The sequence below is a fragment of the Anolis sagrei genome, chromosome 1 (assembly GCF_037176765.1).
Source record: "Anolis sagrei isolate rAnoSag1 chromosome 1, rAnoSag1.mat, whole genome shotgun sequence".
NCBI lineage: Eukaryota > Metazoa > Chordata > Lepidosauria > Squamata > Dactyloidae > Anolis > Anolis sagrei.
Genome location: NC_090021.1, coordinates 187,604,739 through 187,619,679, shown reverse-complemented (window position 1 = coordinate 187,619,679; position 14,941 = coordinate 187,604,739). Strand labels below are relative to the sequence as shown.

Below are 14,941 nucleotides of genomic sequence, written 5' to 3'. Positions count from 1 at the left end.
AATCTCATTCCAGAGGGGTACAGACACTTCTCTTAAACCTAAATTAAGAGAACTGTCTTCTGCCTGGTGACTCACTAAGCTAGAAGTTCTCTAACTGTGCTCCATGGAGACCTTAAGGCTCCCCAAAGCACAGTCAGGGTCTTTGCAGCCCCTGCTCCCCCCCACCTAGGAAGCATGTGGCCTGTGTAGCCGCACTGCCACTGGCTTGGCCTATGGAGCCTCCCTCCACAGATCCAGTGAGGGAAAAGAGATGGAGTCAGAGGGTGGTGACATGGTTGTGGCCTCTGCCGAGGACTCGGTTTCCCTGCTGCTCCTAGACTTAGATGACAAGGAAGACGTGGAAGTGTTCACCAAGTTACCAAGTTTCCCTGGGAATAGAAAAGAGGTTATTTTTGTGGAGTTTCCATTCAGGTTTGGGGAGAAACAGGCATCTGGCATGCCCCATGAGGAAATAGGGTAGTCTTTCTACCCCTTTAGCTTTTCCATGCCTAGTGATGGGGGCAAACTGGATCTCTTCTCTTTCCAAGGATAGTCAAGGAGCTCATGCTCAAAGATCCCAGGCCCCAGTACTTTTCTTGCAAGGCAGAAGGGGGTTGGACTGGGTGGCCCCTGGGTTTGCTCCTGTTGTTGTTGTTGTTGTTGATGATGTTGTTGTTTCAAAGGCTGGATAATCATCTGTTGGGGGTGCTTTGATTTGTGCTTTTACTGCATGGCAGAAACAGACTGGACTGGGTGACCCCTGGTGTTGCCCCTATTATTAATAATATTGCAAAACCTGGATGGCCCCCCTCGTCCTCCACTGAACTAGTGTTAAGTATATGTTATTTAAAATTGTTCTTCATTTTAAATATTGTGTTGTTTTTTCTTTTTTTCTTTTTTTAAAAGTAATTTTATCGAATTTTTAGGGGGGGGGGAATAAAAAAAGAGGAGGAAAAAATGGGGGGGGGGAATAGGGAGTAGGAAAGTTTAATGGGTAGGAAAGAGGAAGAAGCTAACTATGGTTAATGGGGTATGGAAGTTTCCCTATTAATGGAGATTGGAGTGGAAGGGCTGGGGGAAAGGAAAGGTAAAAAAAATGGGGTAAAAAGAAGATATGTGCAGTGTGCATAATAGGAATTTGTTCATTTTTTTCCAATTAGTTAACACAAACACTCTCCAGGCATCTTCCACTGGACTGGCCCACGTGTCAAATTCTAAAATGCAATGCAGCCTGTGTATCCAAACATTTCTTGGGGCTCCGCATGAAACTTTTTCTTCAAAAAGGACTCTACTGCTTTAAAACGTTGAGAACCCCTGCACCAAGCAATTATTCATTCAAGCTTCATTTTCCTATTTCTAAAAAATAGGTCCCATTGACACATCAGTGTTTAAGTTGCTAAACAAAGAGAAAGACTTAACCTCCCAAACTTCCAAACTTAAAAGTAGGCCTGAAAGAGCAATAATGACAATAAATAAATACCCCCCCCCCCAAAAAAAATTACCTCTCCTTCTCAAAACAGGCAAAAGAATTAAGAGACCGTTCATCTAGTTGCGAAGTACCCCTTGTTTCTGTTCCTTACATGGCTTTTCTGGGCTCTCACTGAGGTTGGCCTCACCTGGAAAGGAAAAAAAAACCCAAAAAACATCTAAACAAAATTTGCATGATGTCTGTACCTAACCAGTATAGTTAGTTATTAGACTGTGATTACAACCATTATGGTCTAGAGTTGGGGGGGGGGGGGTTGTGCCTTCACGTTGACTCTAACCTATGTTGAACCTATCCTGGGGTTTCTTGGAAAGAGCTCTTCATATGAGCTTTGCCATTGCTTACTTTTAAAGTAATGGTAGTGTTTTCAACAGTGTTTTTGTGCAGAAATTAGTAGTTCCACATTGAAATATTATTTTCCAGGCAGAAAACATTTCTTGCACAGGGAGTGCTCTTTTTGCACAAAATAGTCACATATGGATTTTGTGGAGAATAAGTCCTGAATTGAGAACATTTTCATCAGTGCAGGATTCGTCTTTTTAGCATTTCTGAAGACTAATAAAAATCCTATGTGTGTTTTAAAAAACATTTTACCATTTTGTAGGGTGTCAGATTGGAGGTGGTGTGGGTAAATCACATCCAGGCTTCCCCCACACCCCCAGTCCCAATTCCTCACCTCAAGCTAGTAGGAATATCCATATAATCTTATAATATTAAGATAAAGCCATCAGCCTGCCTTCCATTTACAAACAACTCTTTCATCAGAGATTACATATATGGTTAACATGCCCTCCAGCATGCATCCTGCATTTGGTTTCATTAGTTTTAATCTAAACTAATTATCGCAGCATGTTATCAAGGGGCTTTGGGCTATTCCCTTCTCCCATTCCATGCAAGCAAAGAACCTTCCACATTAAGGAAATGAAATCATCTATAGCTATTTCTCATGTTGGTAATACATTTCTTCAATATAATGGAGAATTAGCAGTGGGACCTGTTGCTTATTTTAGTACAAATGACTTGGCCCATGGGGTTTGGGATGATTGTATTAAGAAGAACCTACAATTAGCAGGAGGTGCAGAAACAACAAAGAGAGACTTGCTCTGGCAGAAAAAGAGCCATTACTATTTACTTCAAAAAGGTTATCCTTATTTCTCAGGGGGCACCTCTGTTTTCAGCTCATAACAATAAGCTTCTATCAAAGTAGTCTTAAGTTGTAAAGAGATAGGTAAAGGTAAAAGTTTCCCCTGACATTAAGTCTAGTCATGTCAGACTCTGTGGGGTGGTGGTGGTGCTCATCTCCATCTCTAAGCCAAAGAGCCGGCATTGTCCGTAGACGTCTCCTAGATCATGTGGCCAACATGACTACATGGAGCGCTGTTACCTTCCCGCAGAAGTAGTATCTATTGATCTACTCACATTTGCATGTTTTCAAACTACTAGGTTAGCAGAAGCTGGGGCTAACAATAGAAGCTCACCTCACACTCTAGATTTGAGCCACCAACATTTTGGTCAGCAAGTTCAGCAGCTCAGCAGTTTAACACTCTGAACCACCAAGAGGTGAAGAGATAACTGACAGTAAATCCTATTGAACTTATTTCTGATAAGACATACAAAAAATTGCATTATAGTTGTTGCATTTATTTTACCCTGTTTTTCTCTCAGGAACGAAGACCCAAAGTGGTTTAAACTGTAAAAAAACCTATACAATATAAACACCTAAAATATGAATATGGAAATATCATTAAATATTACCATTATTACCAAATATTACCAAGTCAGTTATACATTACAATGAATGTATAAAACTGTTAAAATCAGTTCAAACATCATACAGTGCCTTCTGGTCCATTCTTTACAATGTTCCTCTCCAAATGCCTGTCTGACTAAAAAGGACTTAGTCTACTGCCAGAAGAACAACAGCAGGGAAGGAAACTTCCTGGCTTTCCCTGGAAAAAGGGAATTCCAGAGTTGAGGAGCAGCCATTGAGAGAGAAGGACCACCCCCTCATTCAAACCAACTGAGCTTGCAATGGAGGTGGAGCCGGCCGAAGGGTCTCTTGCAAGGATCTCAAGGCTCGGGCAGGTTCCTACCAGGAGATATGATCTGCAAATAGCCTGGACCTGAGCCATATAGGACTTTATAGATCACAACTGGCATTGAAGGAGGGAGGTAATGAGATGGGACCACTTCTTGGCCCTGCTGCTTGTGCCGGTTCCTTAAAAAAAAGCAGATTGCTTTCCTTGCTCTTCTGTCTCCCTTTTTTCAGGCCAGATTCTCATCCTTTCTCCTAATTTATGTTCCTTACCTCATCTGTATAGATGTTAAGATCAACAATGCAATTTATACCTCCTGCAATTGTAGCCCCTCAAATAAACAGACGTTCTCCTTCTATCTATCTCTTCCTTAGCATATTCCCTCTATACCAGTGGTTCCCAACCTTTTTTGACCAGGGACCACTTTGACCAGGGGCCATTCTCCAACATTAGTATCAAAAGGGTGACAAATCAGTTTTTGCTCAACTTCAGATTAAGTTTGGTTATTTGGGGTGCTGTTTCAGAAAACTGCACTGGATAGACCACATCAGTTCTAGTTTCTGATACAGAACATATGATATCTAGTAGTTGCCATCTGCTCGCCCACCATAGTTAATAAGTCTCGGCAATATAATAGCGTTTTGCAAGACCAGTTGCTTTTGTTGCAATGGTGTAGTAATGGTGAGGCTGCGGATCATATTTTAATTCTTGTGGACCACTGGTGGTCCATAGACCACAGGTTGGGAACCACTGCTCTATACATTTGTTAAAGGAGAAGAAAATAATTGCTTGTTACATGCCTCTTTTACTCTCAACTTATCCAGGAGTCAAAGCAAAATCCAGAACCTGCCTTCAACTTATACATGAGGCCATCTTATACACGAGTATAAACAGTAATATCCACCTGATAAATATTTGGTGATATGGTATTACCATTTAGTGGGACATTCGGTTGTATTTCTTGTTCTACATCCAGAGGTCCTTTTGCATTCAAAGAAATCTTAGATTCAGTCTCAGAACCAGGAATGGAGGGAAGAGAATTCAAAGAGTGTGCTTCAACAACAAGAGAAGTGCAGGGTGCATCTGTGGATTGTGCTCCAGCATTGGAACATTGGTTGTTCTCATTGACCATCTTTGCTGCCCCTTCCTTCAAGTGAGACTCTGGAGCCTGTCTGCTGGAATCTTTTGGCTGTTCCTTCTTCTCCTCAGCCTTATTTTGTACCAGTTCTTCTAAAGAAAGGGAGAAAAATGTAGCACAAAATCAGATTTTCCTGCCTTTGGAATGATATCTGAATTATAAGTCACCTAACCAAACACAGCCAAAGAGAAATAAAGGGAATGGAGAAATTGCATTCTTCCGAGGACCAGAGCCTGCAAAGGCTACCCTTTGGGATCACACCTCCAGAATCTCCCCACTGGTTATATTGACTAAAAGTACTGATTTTTGCATCCCCAAAGGGTAGCAGATCATGCCTGTTAGGATTCTGAGTATAGCTGGGGAGTACTTTTCCAAGCTCTGCCAGCAGTCACATAAACAAGTGGTGAGGTTAAATACTTGGCAATTTCTAGTATGATACAGGTTCATGAAGAGCTTTAGAAGGACCAGTGGTAGATAACAGTAATGACAATTAAATTTGACCAACCAGGATTCAGTGGTATTCTTCTGAATACCAGTTGTTTCCAAGGGCATAGGCAGTGGTTCCCAACCTTTGGGCCTCCAGGCGTTTCAGACTTCAACTCCCAGAAATCCCAGCTCTCTTACCAGCTGTTAGGAACTGTGGGAGTTGAAGTCTAAACCCAAGATTGGGAATCACTGGTTCCCGTTAATATTGAGCTACTGCCTTCAGGCTCTATTTATAAGCACTCCAGAAGTATCTATTTGACCACTGTTGAAAACAGGATGCTGGATCCAACCCTTGATCCTACCCAGCAGAGTTCTTTTGTTAAATGCACTGCAGCTCAAAGACCAGCAAAATGTCACATTTCATTGACCAAGTGTTGTTCATAAGTAAACTTCAGATTCTCAGATCTTTTATGCAATTGTGCATCTGTAAGTCAAATCAGATTCAGTTTTTGAAGATGTTAACTTCTACCATCTAGTGGTGTGAACACGCTAAGACAGTTATGTGGAGTCCATCAGATGAAAGGGCCTCCCCTCCATCCCAATTGCCACTGCCCTGGCCTCAGAGAAAGAGGGAAAAAGGCAGGCATAGCTCCATCATACTGAGGACCAGAAGCAGGTGAAAGGCCATTCCTCTATCCTAACTGCCACTGCCCTGGTCTTGGCCTTGGAGGAAGAGAAGAATAAGAGGGTACATCTCCATCATGCTTAGGCCTAGAGGCAGATGAAAAGCCTTACAGCCCAACTGCCACTGCCCTGGTCTGGCCTTGGAGGAAGAGAAGAAGAGGAATTTACATCATCCTCATGCTTAATCCCAGAAGCAGATGAATAGCCTTACAACCCACCTGCCACTGCCCTGGTTTGGCCTTGGAAGAAGAGAAGAATAAGAGAGCATATCTCCATCATGCTTAGACCCAGAGGCAGATGAAAAGCCTTACAGCCCAACTGCCACTGCCCTGGTCTGGCCTTGGAAGAAGAGAAGAATAAGAGGGCATATCTCCATCATGCTTAGACCCAGAGGCAGATGAAAAGCCTTACAGCCCAACTGCCACTGCCCTGGTCTGGCCTTGGAAGAAGAGAAAAAGAGGAGGGTACATCTACATCATGCTTATGCCCAGTTACATAAGCCTTACAGCCCAACTGCGAGATCATGGGATTTGGAGTTTTACAAGGCCTTTTACCTTATTTTCCAAAGAATACTGGTGCCTCATCAAACTACAAATCCCAGGATTTCATGACATTGAGCCATGGCGGTCAAGGTGCCTTAATTCCACAGTGTAGATGCACCCTTGGGCATGCTTGAAGAAAACCAAATGAACTCAACCAGCTATATGTTAGTCTTGACTAAAACTAGTCAAATAATGTTCATTGAAAGTGGTACTTAACTTAGCACTAAACCACTAAAATATGTAGATTTAAATGAAGCTGGCTCTACACTAGCCTATAATCAATCCAGTTTCAGAATGTGGATGAACTGCATTGAATTGGATTGTACTAATATACACTGTCCTATAATTAAGATCAATGCAGTTCATCCACATTCTGAAACTGGATTATAGGGCAGTGTAGATACAGCCTGGGTCGACTTTCAATACTGCTATACCTGAATCAAGGCCCCATCTATACTGTGATAAAATCCAGTTTAAACTATAATATAATGGTCAGTCTATACACATATAATGTAGATTGAACGGCATTGAAGCGGATTATGAGTCTACACTGCCATATAATCAAGTTCAATGCAGTTAAATTGCATTCTGAAACTGGATTAAATAGCATTGTAGATGGGGCCTCAAGTCTAATAAGACCAGATATGTCTATTAGTACAGTACAAATGTATGAGTATGACTCCTAATGGAAAGCATACCTTTTTCCGCTAAATCTTTCCACCTGTCTTTGTTTTCCTGTACGATCTGAAACAAGTCGTCCTTAAATCTTCTTAAATCCACAGTTGTTAAACCCATACATGAAGAACTTTTAATCGTTAGCCTTCTGTTCACTTCAAGACTTCCTCCAGGGTTATTTTCACTAGAAAAGAAATAGGAAAACAAAAAACAGTTCAGACTAGAATTTGTTCTTTCTCCAAACCCAGTCTGTATTCTTGTCACATCCTTTGTGGGTAATAGTAATATTGTAATAATATTTATTTCTATCCCGCCCCATCTTCCTGAAAGGACTTGGGGTGGCTCACAAAAACACAATAAACATAAACAATATAATAATAAATTACAAGTTAAGAAGGGAAACCAATAAACAAAATAACAATTACACAATAAACAGTAAAAACATTAATTAAACACATTTAAAACATAGTACCAGGTTGCACAAGTATGTCTTCTTTGGACATACTTGTCTGAAGACCTCAATGGTGGAAGACAAATGGTACGTTACAATGGCTGTAAAGGCGAAAGAAGGCTGCAACACATTGAGAAGCCACTGGTTGGGACCCTCATTCTGTGAAGACTGTATGTTGATCAGCTGTACACCAACCTCCACACATTACAAAAAACTCACGCACAGGTGTCCTCCAAGAAAAATAATACCAAACCAACAAAAGTCCCATGGTGATCAGCAAGTGGCAACGGGGGCAGGACACAGAGTGGCATATGGGTGGTGGATATGGATTCAGTCGCTCTACCTCAAGATCAAAGGCAGTTGAGTACTCCGGCAGCTGTATCCATGACTGAGTAGCACTTTTTAAGATCCACTCTGCACACCCCATATGGGGAGAAGGCTAGAAAAAGAACCCTAAACACAGTCTACCTATCTTATCACTGGCTGGACTGCCATATCCAGGTGGGTCACCACCATGCAGCCAGAAAAGAAAAATGAACTTTGGAACATGAAACGTACAGACACTGTCGGACAACACAGTGAATGCCCTGAATGCAGGACTGCTATTATTGCAAGGAAGCTGGGATGCTTTAACATTGACATAGTAGCACTTCAGGGGACCCGAAGAGCAGGAGAGGAACAGCTGAAGGAAGAAAAAGGAGGCTACACCTTCTTCTGGAAGGGACTGTCTGAAGAAGAATGAAGAATACACGGAGTTGGCTTCGCTATCAGAAACGACCTGGTGTAGCACCTGTCCAAAGCATCTATCAGCATTAATTAATGACTCTTAACCCTCCAAATTAACCTTGCCAAAAATCAATAAGCAACCATCACTAGTGCCTATGCACCAACACTACATGCTGATGAAGACATCACTGAAAAATGTCAGTGTCAGCTGGACACCATCTTATCAGAGATACCTAAGGAGGATAAAATCATTCTCCTGGGGGATTTTGTTGCAAGGGTTGATGACACTTTGATTTGGTGCCAGGAACCATAGGAAAAGATAGGGTTGGAAACAGCAACTCGAATGGCATCCTGCTTCTCATCAAATGTGTGGAACACAACCTTGTCATCACCAACACGCTCTTCCACTAGAAAAAAAGCTTACAACATCATGCAAGCACCTCCAGTCAAAGCACTGGCACCTCTTAGACTATATAATTACACATGCCTGAGACTGCAGTGACGTGCTTCTCACAAGTGCCATGACAGGAGCTGATGACTGCTGAACAGACCACAAGTTAATCCGATCCACGATGGCCATCAAGATCACCCCCAAACGCAGACTCCAAGGAAGAAAGATAAGCTGAAAAATGAACACTCAATCCCCTCAAGAGCCCTCCAAGTGAGCTCTTCTTCAAACAACACTCAAGGATCATCTACTCATTAAAACACCCTGAAAATGTTGAGGAACATTGGAATAAACTGAAGACCTCCAACATCACAGCTTGAGAAGAAACCATTGGATACCAAACTAAGAAACATCAAGACTGGTTTGATGAAAGTGATAAGGAGATCTAACAGCTAATTGATGAGAAAAGGAAAGCCTTCCAAGTATGGCAGAGAGACCGCAACTGTGCAGTGTAAAAGCTGAGGTCCAAAGAAGGGCCAAAGAACTCAAGAACATCTGGTGGACAAAAAAAGGCTGAAGAAATCCAACACTTTGCAGATGTCCATAATGCTCAGGGATTTTTTAAAGCCAAAAAGATCATCTACGGATCAGGAAATCATGGCATACATCCCCAATGCTCATCAGATGGAACCAAACTTCTGAAGGACAAAAATAATCAATTGCACTAAGTTGGAAAGAACACTAACATAAGCTCCTGAACAACAGCTCCAATGTGGCTGAAGAGGTTATCTCGCAAATCCCACAACAACAAACCAGGAATGAGCTTGCAGCATTGCCTAGTTTGGAAAAAGTCAGCAATGCCATTAGGCAACAACAACAAAAAATAGCAAAAGCCAAAAGCCTTAAAAACTGTGGCATAGACATTGAGAATGGGGAAGCCCTGGCCCTTGAGCACTCTAACTGGAAGTCAGCTGTGACCAGGAGTGCTGTGGAATTTGAAGAGGCTCGAAATGAAGTTGAAAGGGAGAAATGTGCCAAGAGGAAGGCATGCCAAGCCAACCCTGACCAGGACTGCCTTCCACCTGGAAACCAATGTCCTCACTGTGGAACAACATGCAGGTCAAGAAAAGGGCTCTACAGCCACCTATGTATCCACCGCCAACACTTGGAGGGCCATCAAACTCAGACAATAAGGGATTGCCTAAGTAAAGTAAGTAAGTAAGTAACACAAGTTTGTTTCCCCCTCTTTCCACATGGAAATTCATAAACATTTTTAAACACATTTTAATGTACATTTTCCTATTGTCAAAAAGATATATTTTTCTCCCATATGCATTTTTAGCTATTTCCATATAGAGGAGATAATCTAGTTCTCCAAAATGCAAAGCAGGCCTTTAAAATATGTGATTTTTCTGAAAGAAGGAACCTATGTCTCACAGGGAGTCTCAAGGGGTGCTAAACCAATATTTCCGTTTAAAATGTGACGCTCCCATATTTACAGTTTTCCTGCTCTGCATTAGACCTTCTCACATAATAAGTCTTACAGATATTACCACTAGGTGGCAATATTATTTAGGGCAATTTAAATATTCAATATTTTAAAATATGGAGAAAAAAAAACTTCAAACCTTGATGTGAAGGTAGTTTCAGATTTTGAAGCTTCCTCTATAAGAGGCAAAACTATTTTCTCCATGGAGTCAGTAAGGAGGGCAAAGGTAGGCTTTACTATGAAATCAATGAAACCTGTAAAGCAATAGGAAAAGAAACAACATTTGGAGTTTTAAAAAATGCTGTTTGATTAGCAAAAATAGTTGTCCTAAACTACTTTATCAACACTGCATACAGTATATGACAGAAGCGATTAGTATCAGCAGAAAGAACACTCTTTTGAATATTGTATTTCAAATAATATCTATCTATCTATCTATCTATCTATCTATCCATCTATCTATCTATATAAGGAATAAAAAAACACATGTTAAGGATATGCATTCTGTTGCTATAAAATGCAATTTTCCAAGCCGTGTACCATGGTGATTTTATATATTTGATAGCTTTGATCTGTGCATAGTATTCCCACCCCCTAGCCTATTGTGTGCTGCCACCTCGAACTCATTTTTTTCTTTCTCTCTCTGTTTTTTGTTTTTGGTACCTTTTGGAAACACACACTACATATATGGCTGTTGAGAACCAACATGATGCAGTGAGTGTTAGATTCTGGGAAGCCAGAGCTCAAAGCCTAGCTTGGCCATGCAAACTTACTGGATGACCTTTGCCAAGTCAGACATCTCAGACACAGAGGAAGGTAAAAGCAAACCCCGTCAGAACAAATCTTACCAAGAGAACTCTATGATACAGGCATGTAGCCGGGGGGGGGGGGGGGGGCTTTGGGGGGCTTCAGCCCCCCCCCCCCCCAATTCTCATGGTGGTCCATGAGAAGGCCTTACTGGTACATTATTTAAACTGTTATGTTTATTCATATCATGATCTGATCACCATACTCAATATATCCCATATGCATGGGGGTATTGGGGTAACGATACAAAAGGTTTGCTAGCATAGGCCCTCTTTCACTCAGATTCCCCCCCCCCCCCCAAAATCAAACTCAGCTTCCCCCGAAACAAAATCCTGGCTATGGGCCTGCTATGATAGATTCATCATAGTCAGCATAAGTTGGAAACAACTTGAAAGTATATATGTTGCTATCACTATTATAATGATTACCTTCACTCGGTACTTAAAAACATTATTTTTTGAGACTACAGCTCCCAGCTGCCATTTTTGAATAACAAGAATAACATTTCTGCTATTTTCACGCAGTTGTCACATTTGTCTTTTGACTTTCCCTTAAGACACCAAATTTGGTTTTTATGCAGGGTATAAAAATGGTACATTCTCACCTAAGGCCCATCTACAGTGACCATTTAATGCAGCTTGAAGCTAGTGGCCAGATAACAAACGCTCACTAAAATGTGCAAAGGAAAGCTTTCCATGCACATCAGCACTCTGTGGTTTGTGTAAGCACCACTGGGTTCTCAAACTGGATTTAGGATTTCCTATGTAATTTTCTGTACAGTGAAACCTCTTTATTAAATACTGGTTTGAAACTACATTAAATGGTCAGTGTAAATGGTGTCTGTGTTCCATGGTAGTGAACAGGGGCACAAGTGTCCTAGTACACTTGGCCCAGAACATGGGGAACCTCACCTGTTCCATAAATAATCATGGGGCCAGTGTGATGGGAAGCAGTGCAGTGACATTTCCCCACATGTGATGGGGAAGCACTGCTGCTGCTGAGGCCGGGTGCGGGGTGCCGGGCTCCCCATGGAGGCTAACAAACCAATCTCGGGGACCTCATCAATGTGATGAGGTCCATAGTTTGTTAACAGAGTCATTATACTGAGTGCCTAATCAACCCTATTGTCAGTCCCGAAAACTTTGAATTTAGGCCAAAGACAGGTCAGGAATCAGGTAGACCTCCAGAAACTGGTAAACTGCCAACTTCCATCAGTTCAGTCTAACATAACCAATTATAAAGAATGCTGGAAAATGTAGTCCTATAACTTACATAGGGCCACAAGAGTCTCATATCTTGCTGAAGTATTTATTATAAATTATTACAGTCACAGCTCTTTGGGGGGGGGGGGGGTTACTCCTCTCACAGAAACTATGTGGCAAGCTTTTATTGGCTTACATACAACCTCCCAAATTAAAACAACTATTCACTTACAACATGGTGTATAATGAAGAAGGGAATATAGTAACAGAACTCTTCCACAAACCCAGATGTCAATACTGTCCCCAGATTTACTCTTGCAGTGACATTATAGGTGCTAATAATATCACCCACTATGTCAGAGGGGCATTTACTTGCTCATCTTTCAATGCAATATGTGCCATCCAATATCAACATTGTCCAGTGTCAATGTCAACAATATTATCAATATAGACAATATTTGATACACAAGTCTTCACAACTGGACACATAATAAAAGGAATCTCTCAGGAGAAGGTTGAGACCCTAAGGAGACTGATGTTTGGCAAGAAAATTTATTTACTTATTTATTTGCGATATTTATATTCTGCCTTTCTCAAGCCCGAAGGCAACTCAAGGTGGCTTACAAATTGGCAGCAATTTGATGCCATAACAATCCACAATATACAATTAAAACATTTAAAACAGCATCATAAAATCAATATAAAATCAATATAATACAAAAAACATATAAAAACCAATAAAATTTATTGTACTGAATGATCCATATAATCTCAAACAATATTTTTAATATTTATGGATAAGATCATAATTTGCATTTTTCTGTATCTAATAATATTCCTTGTCTACATTTGTGTTGATGTGCTTAGAAATTGTGGTTTTACTACCTACCATTCTATCAGTGTGTTTGAAAAAATGGGCTGTTATCCACAAAAGCACCAGCTAGAATATATCAGTTTGTTTCAAAGGTAGTATTAATTCCTTCCCCATTTTTCTCTTTTCCCTTCCTAGCAAGATAAGTTCTCACATGGCAGCAACATGTGTGTGTAACAACTAGCAAGGAACTGTGGATCTTTAAAAAAAATAGTGTGGTGGAGTTGATATTCAAAATTACTGTTTTATTATGTCAGGTAAGTGTTATTTCAGAATGCGTTAGGAGTGTTCTGTCACATCAGTGAATAGAGCAAGAAATATCCCTGGGAGACAGTATTCAACCTGCAGCTCTGAGATGTCAATACTGAACAATGCCTTTCCTTTTGTCCAATCCCTAACTCCCTGCATTGGTTTTTCCCAGAACACTTGTCAAGGCAAGGCATTACATAGCGAACAAAACATTATCCCCCACCAAGATCTGAACAAGCATGAATCCAATAGTACACAAAAGAAAAGAGGCCTCACAGGCTCTCAACATGTTCAGTAATTTTGTTGGACTTAAAGGAGAGAGGAAGACTATTGTCTTCTTGGAAATATATAGTTTTAATCTGCAAAAGCTGGAAAGTGGTGACACGTGATCTGAGAACCCAACAAGTCTCAATTAGTAAAGGTAAAGGTTTCCCCTGACATTAAGTCTAGCCGTGTGCAACTCTGGGGGGTGGCGCTCATCTCCATTTCTAAGCTGAAGAGTCAGCATTGTCCATAGACACCGCCAAGGTTATGTGGCAGACGTGACTGCATGGAGCATCATTACCTTCCTGCCAAGGCGGTACCTATTGATCTACTCGCATTTGCATGTTTTCGAACCACTAGGTTGGCAGAAGCTGGGGCTAACAGTGGGAGCTTACCCCACACCGCAGATCTGAACCGCCAACCTTTTGGTCAGCAAGTTCAGAAGCTCAGTGGTTTAAACCACTTCACCACCGGGGGAGCTCAATTCTCGACAAGTCTCAATTAGCCAAGTAATATATGTGAATTGAAAACACTAGCTAGGATGAAGAATATTGTCTGGCATTGTGTAAAACATCTTCATTGTGGTGTTCTCTGGATGCTTTGGACTTCAACACACATCAGACAGCACATCTCAATGGTCCAAAGGGATTTAGTTTATCATATGAAACATCTGGAGAGCCTCAGGTTGAGAGATGGATGTTCTAGAGCAATAGACATCTAAAGTTTTTCTGAGGTGCCTTGCTCCTCTCAACTACTCATTGGTCAAACATCCTGCACTTGAGATTAAAAGTAAATCCCGTGATTTTGCTGATTCCTTACACAAAGGGCCTCCCACACATCAAATATTTGGATAAGCAATGCAATGTCAGAAAAGTCAAGTTGGATGAGGCCACAGCCCTCTTTTTCAAAATGGGGAGCCACAATCTTCAGTCATCACCATTTTATGTAGATGTGAAAGGGCATTGGAGTGAGAGGCATGCTGGATTCCTCCAGGACCAGCCACTCAGGAATCCTGAAGCAAAGAAAATAGTGTGTGTGGCACTCCAGACACAGGTAGACTGAAATTCTCACACAACTCACCCCCAAATTGGCTGTGCTATACAGGAATTATGGGACTTGCAGCTAACCAACACCTGGGGTTGGGGCACAAGTTGTCCACCCTTAATATGGAATGTCTTCATTATGACAGTGGCCAACACACCTGTTGGTGCTTCAAATGATAGACCTCTTTCTGGGTATATTTAATCTGCCGATTCCAAAAATGGCAACAGTTTTTCCCTATCAGCTCGAGTTTTTGAGATAGAGAACATATGCCATCTGCTCACCCACCAAAAATCATGACAACCATATCTAAGAATCTAGAAATGATGCAACCAATGGAATTTTCTGAATCAGCACCTCAAATAACCCCAAGAACAAGCCTAAAAACCATAATACCAAGAGTGTTGTTGTTGTTGTTGTACTGTGTGAATGATAGGTCAGGGTCTGGTAATCATGCAGTCATCCTGGTTTGATGAACCACAGACTG

The 14,941-nt window shown here is 41.3% G+C and overlaps 1 protein-coding gene across 2 annotated transcripts in view; it reads right to left on the bottom strand.

Moving 5' to 3' along the window:
- Positions 1-14,941, bottom strand: part of PDE1A (phosphodiesterase 1A) — a 179,240-nt gene that overhangs the window by 6,240 nt on the left and 158,059 nt on the right. For both annotated transcript variants that reach the window (XM_060780091.2, XM_060780099.2), the window contains exons 12-15: positions 10,160-10,274; positions 6,990-7,150; positions 4,435-4,731; positions 1,482-1,595 (exon numbers count right to left, since the gene is read on the bottom strand). In XM_060780091.2, coding sequence (XP_060636074.2) covers positions 1,525-1,595; positions 4,435-4,731; positions 6,990-7,150; positions 10,160-10,274 — 644 coding nt within the window. In that variant the 3' untranslated portion in view covers positions 1,482-1,524. The remainder of the gene's footprint in view (positions 1-1,481; positions 1,596-4,434; positions 4,732-6,989; positions 7,151-10,159; positions 10,275-14,941) is intronic.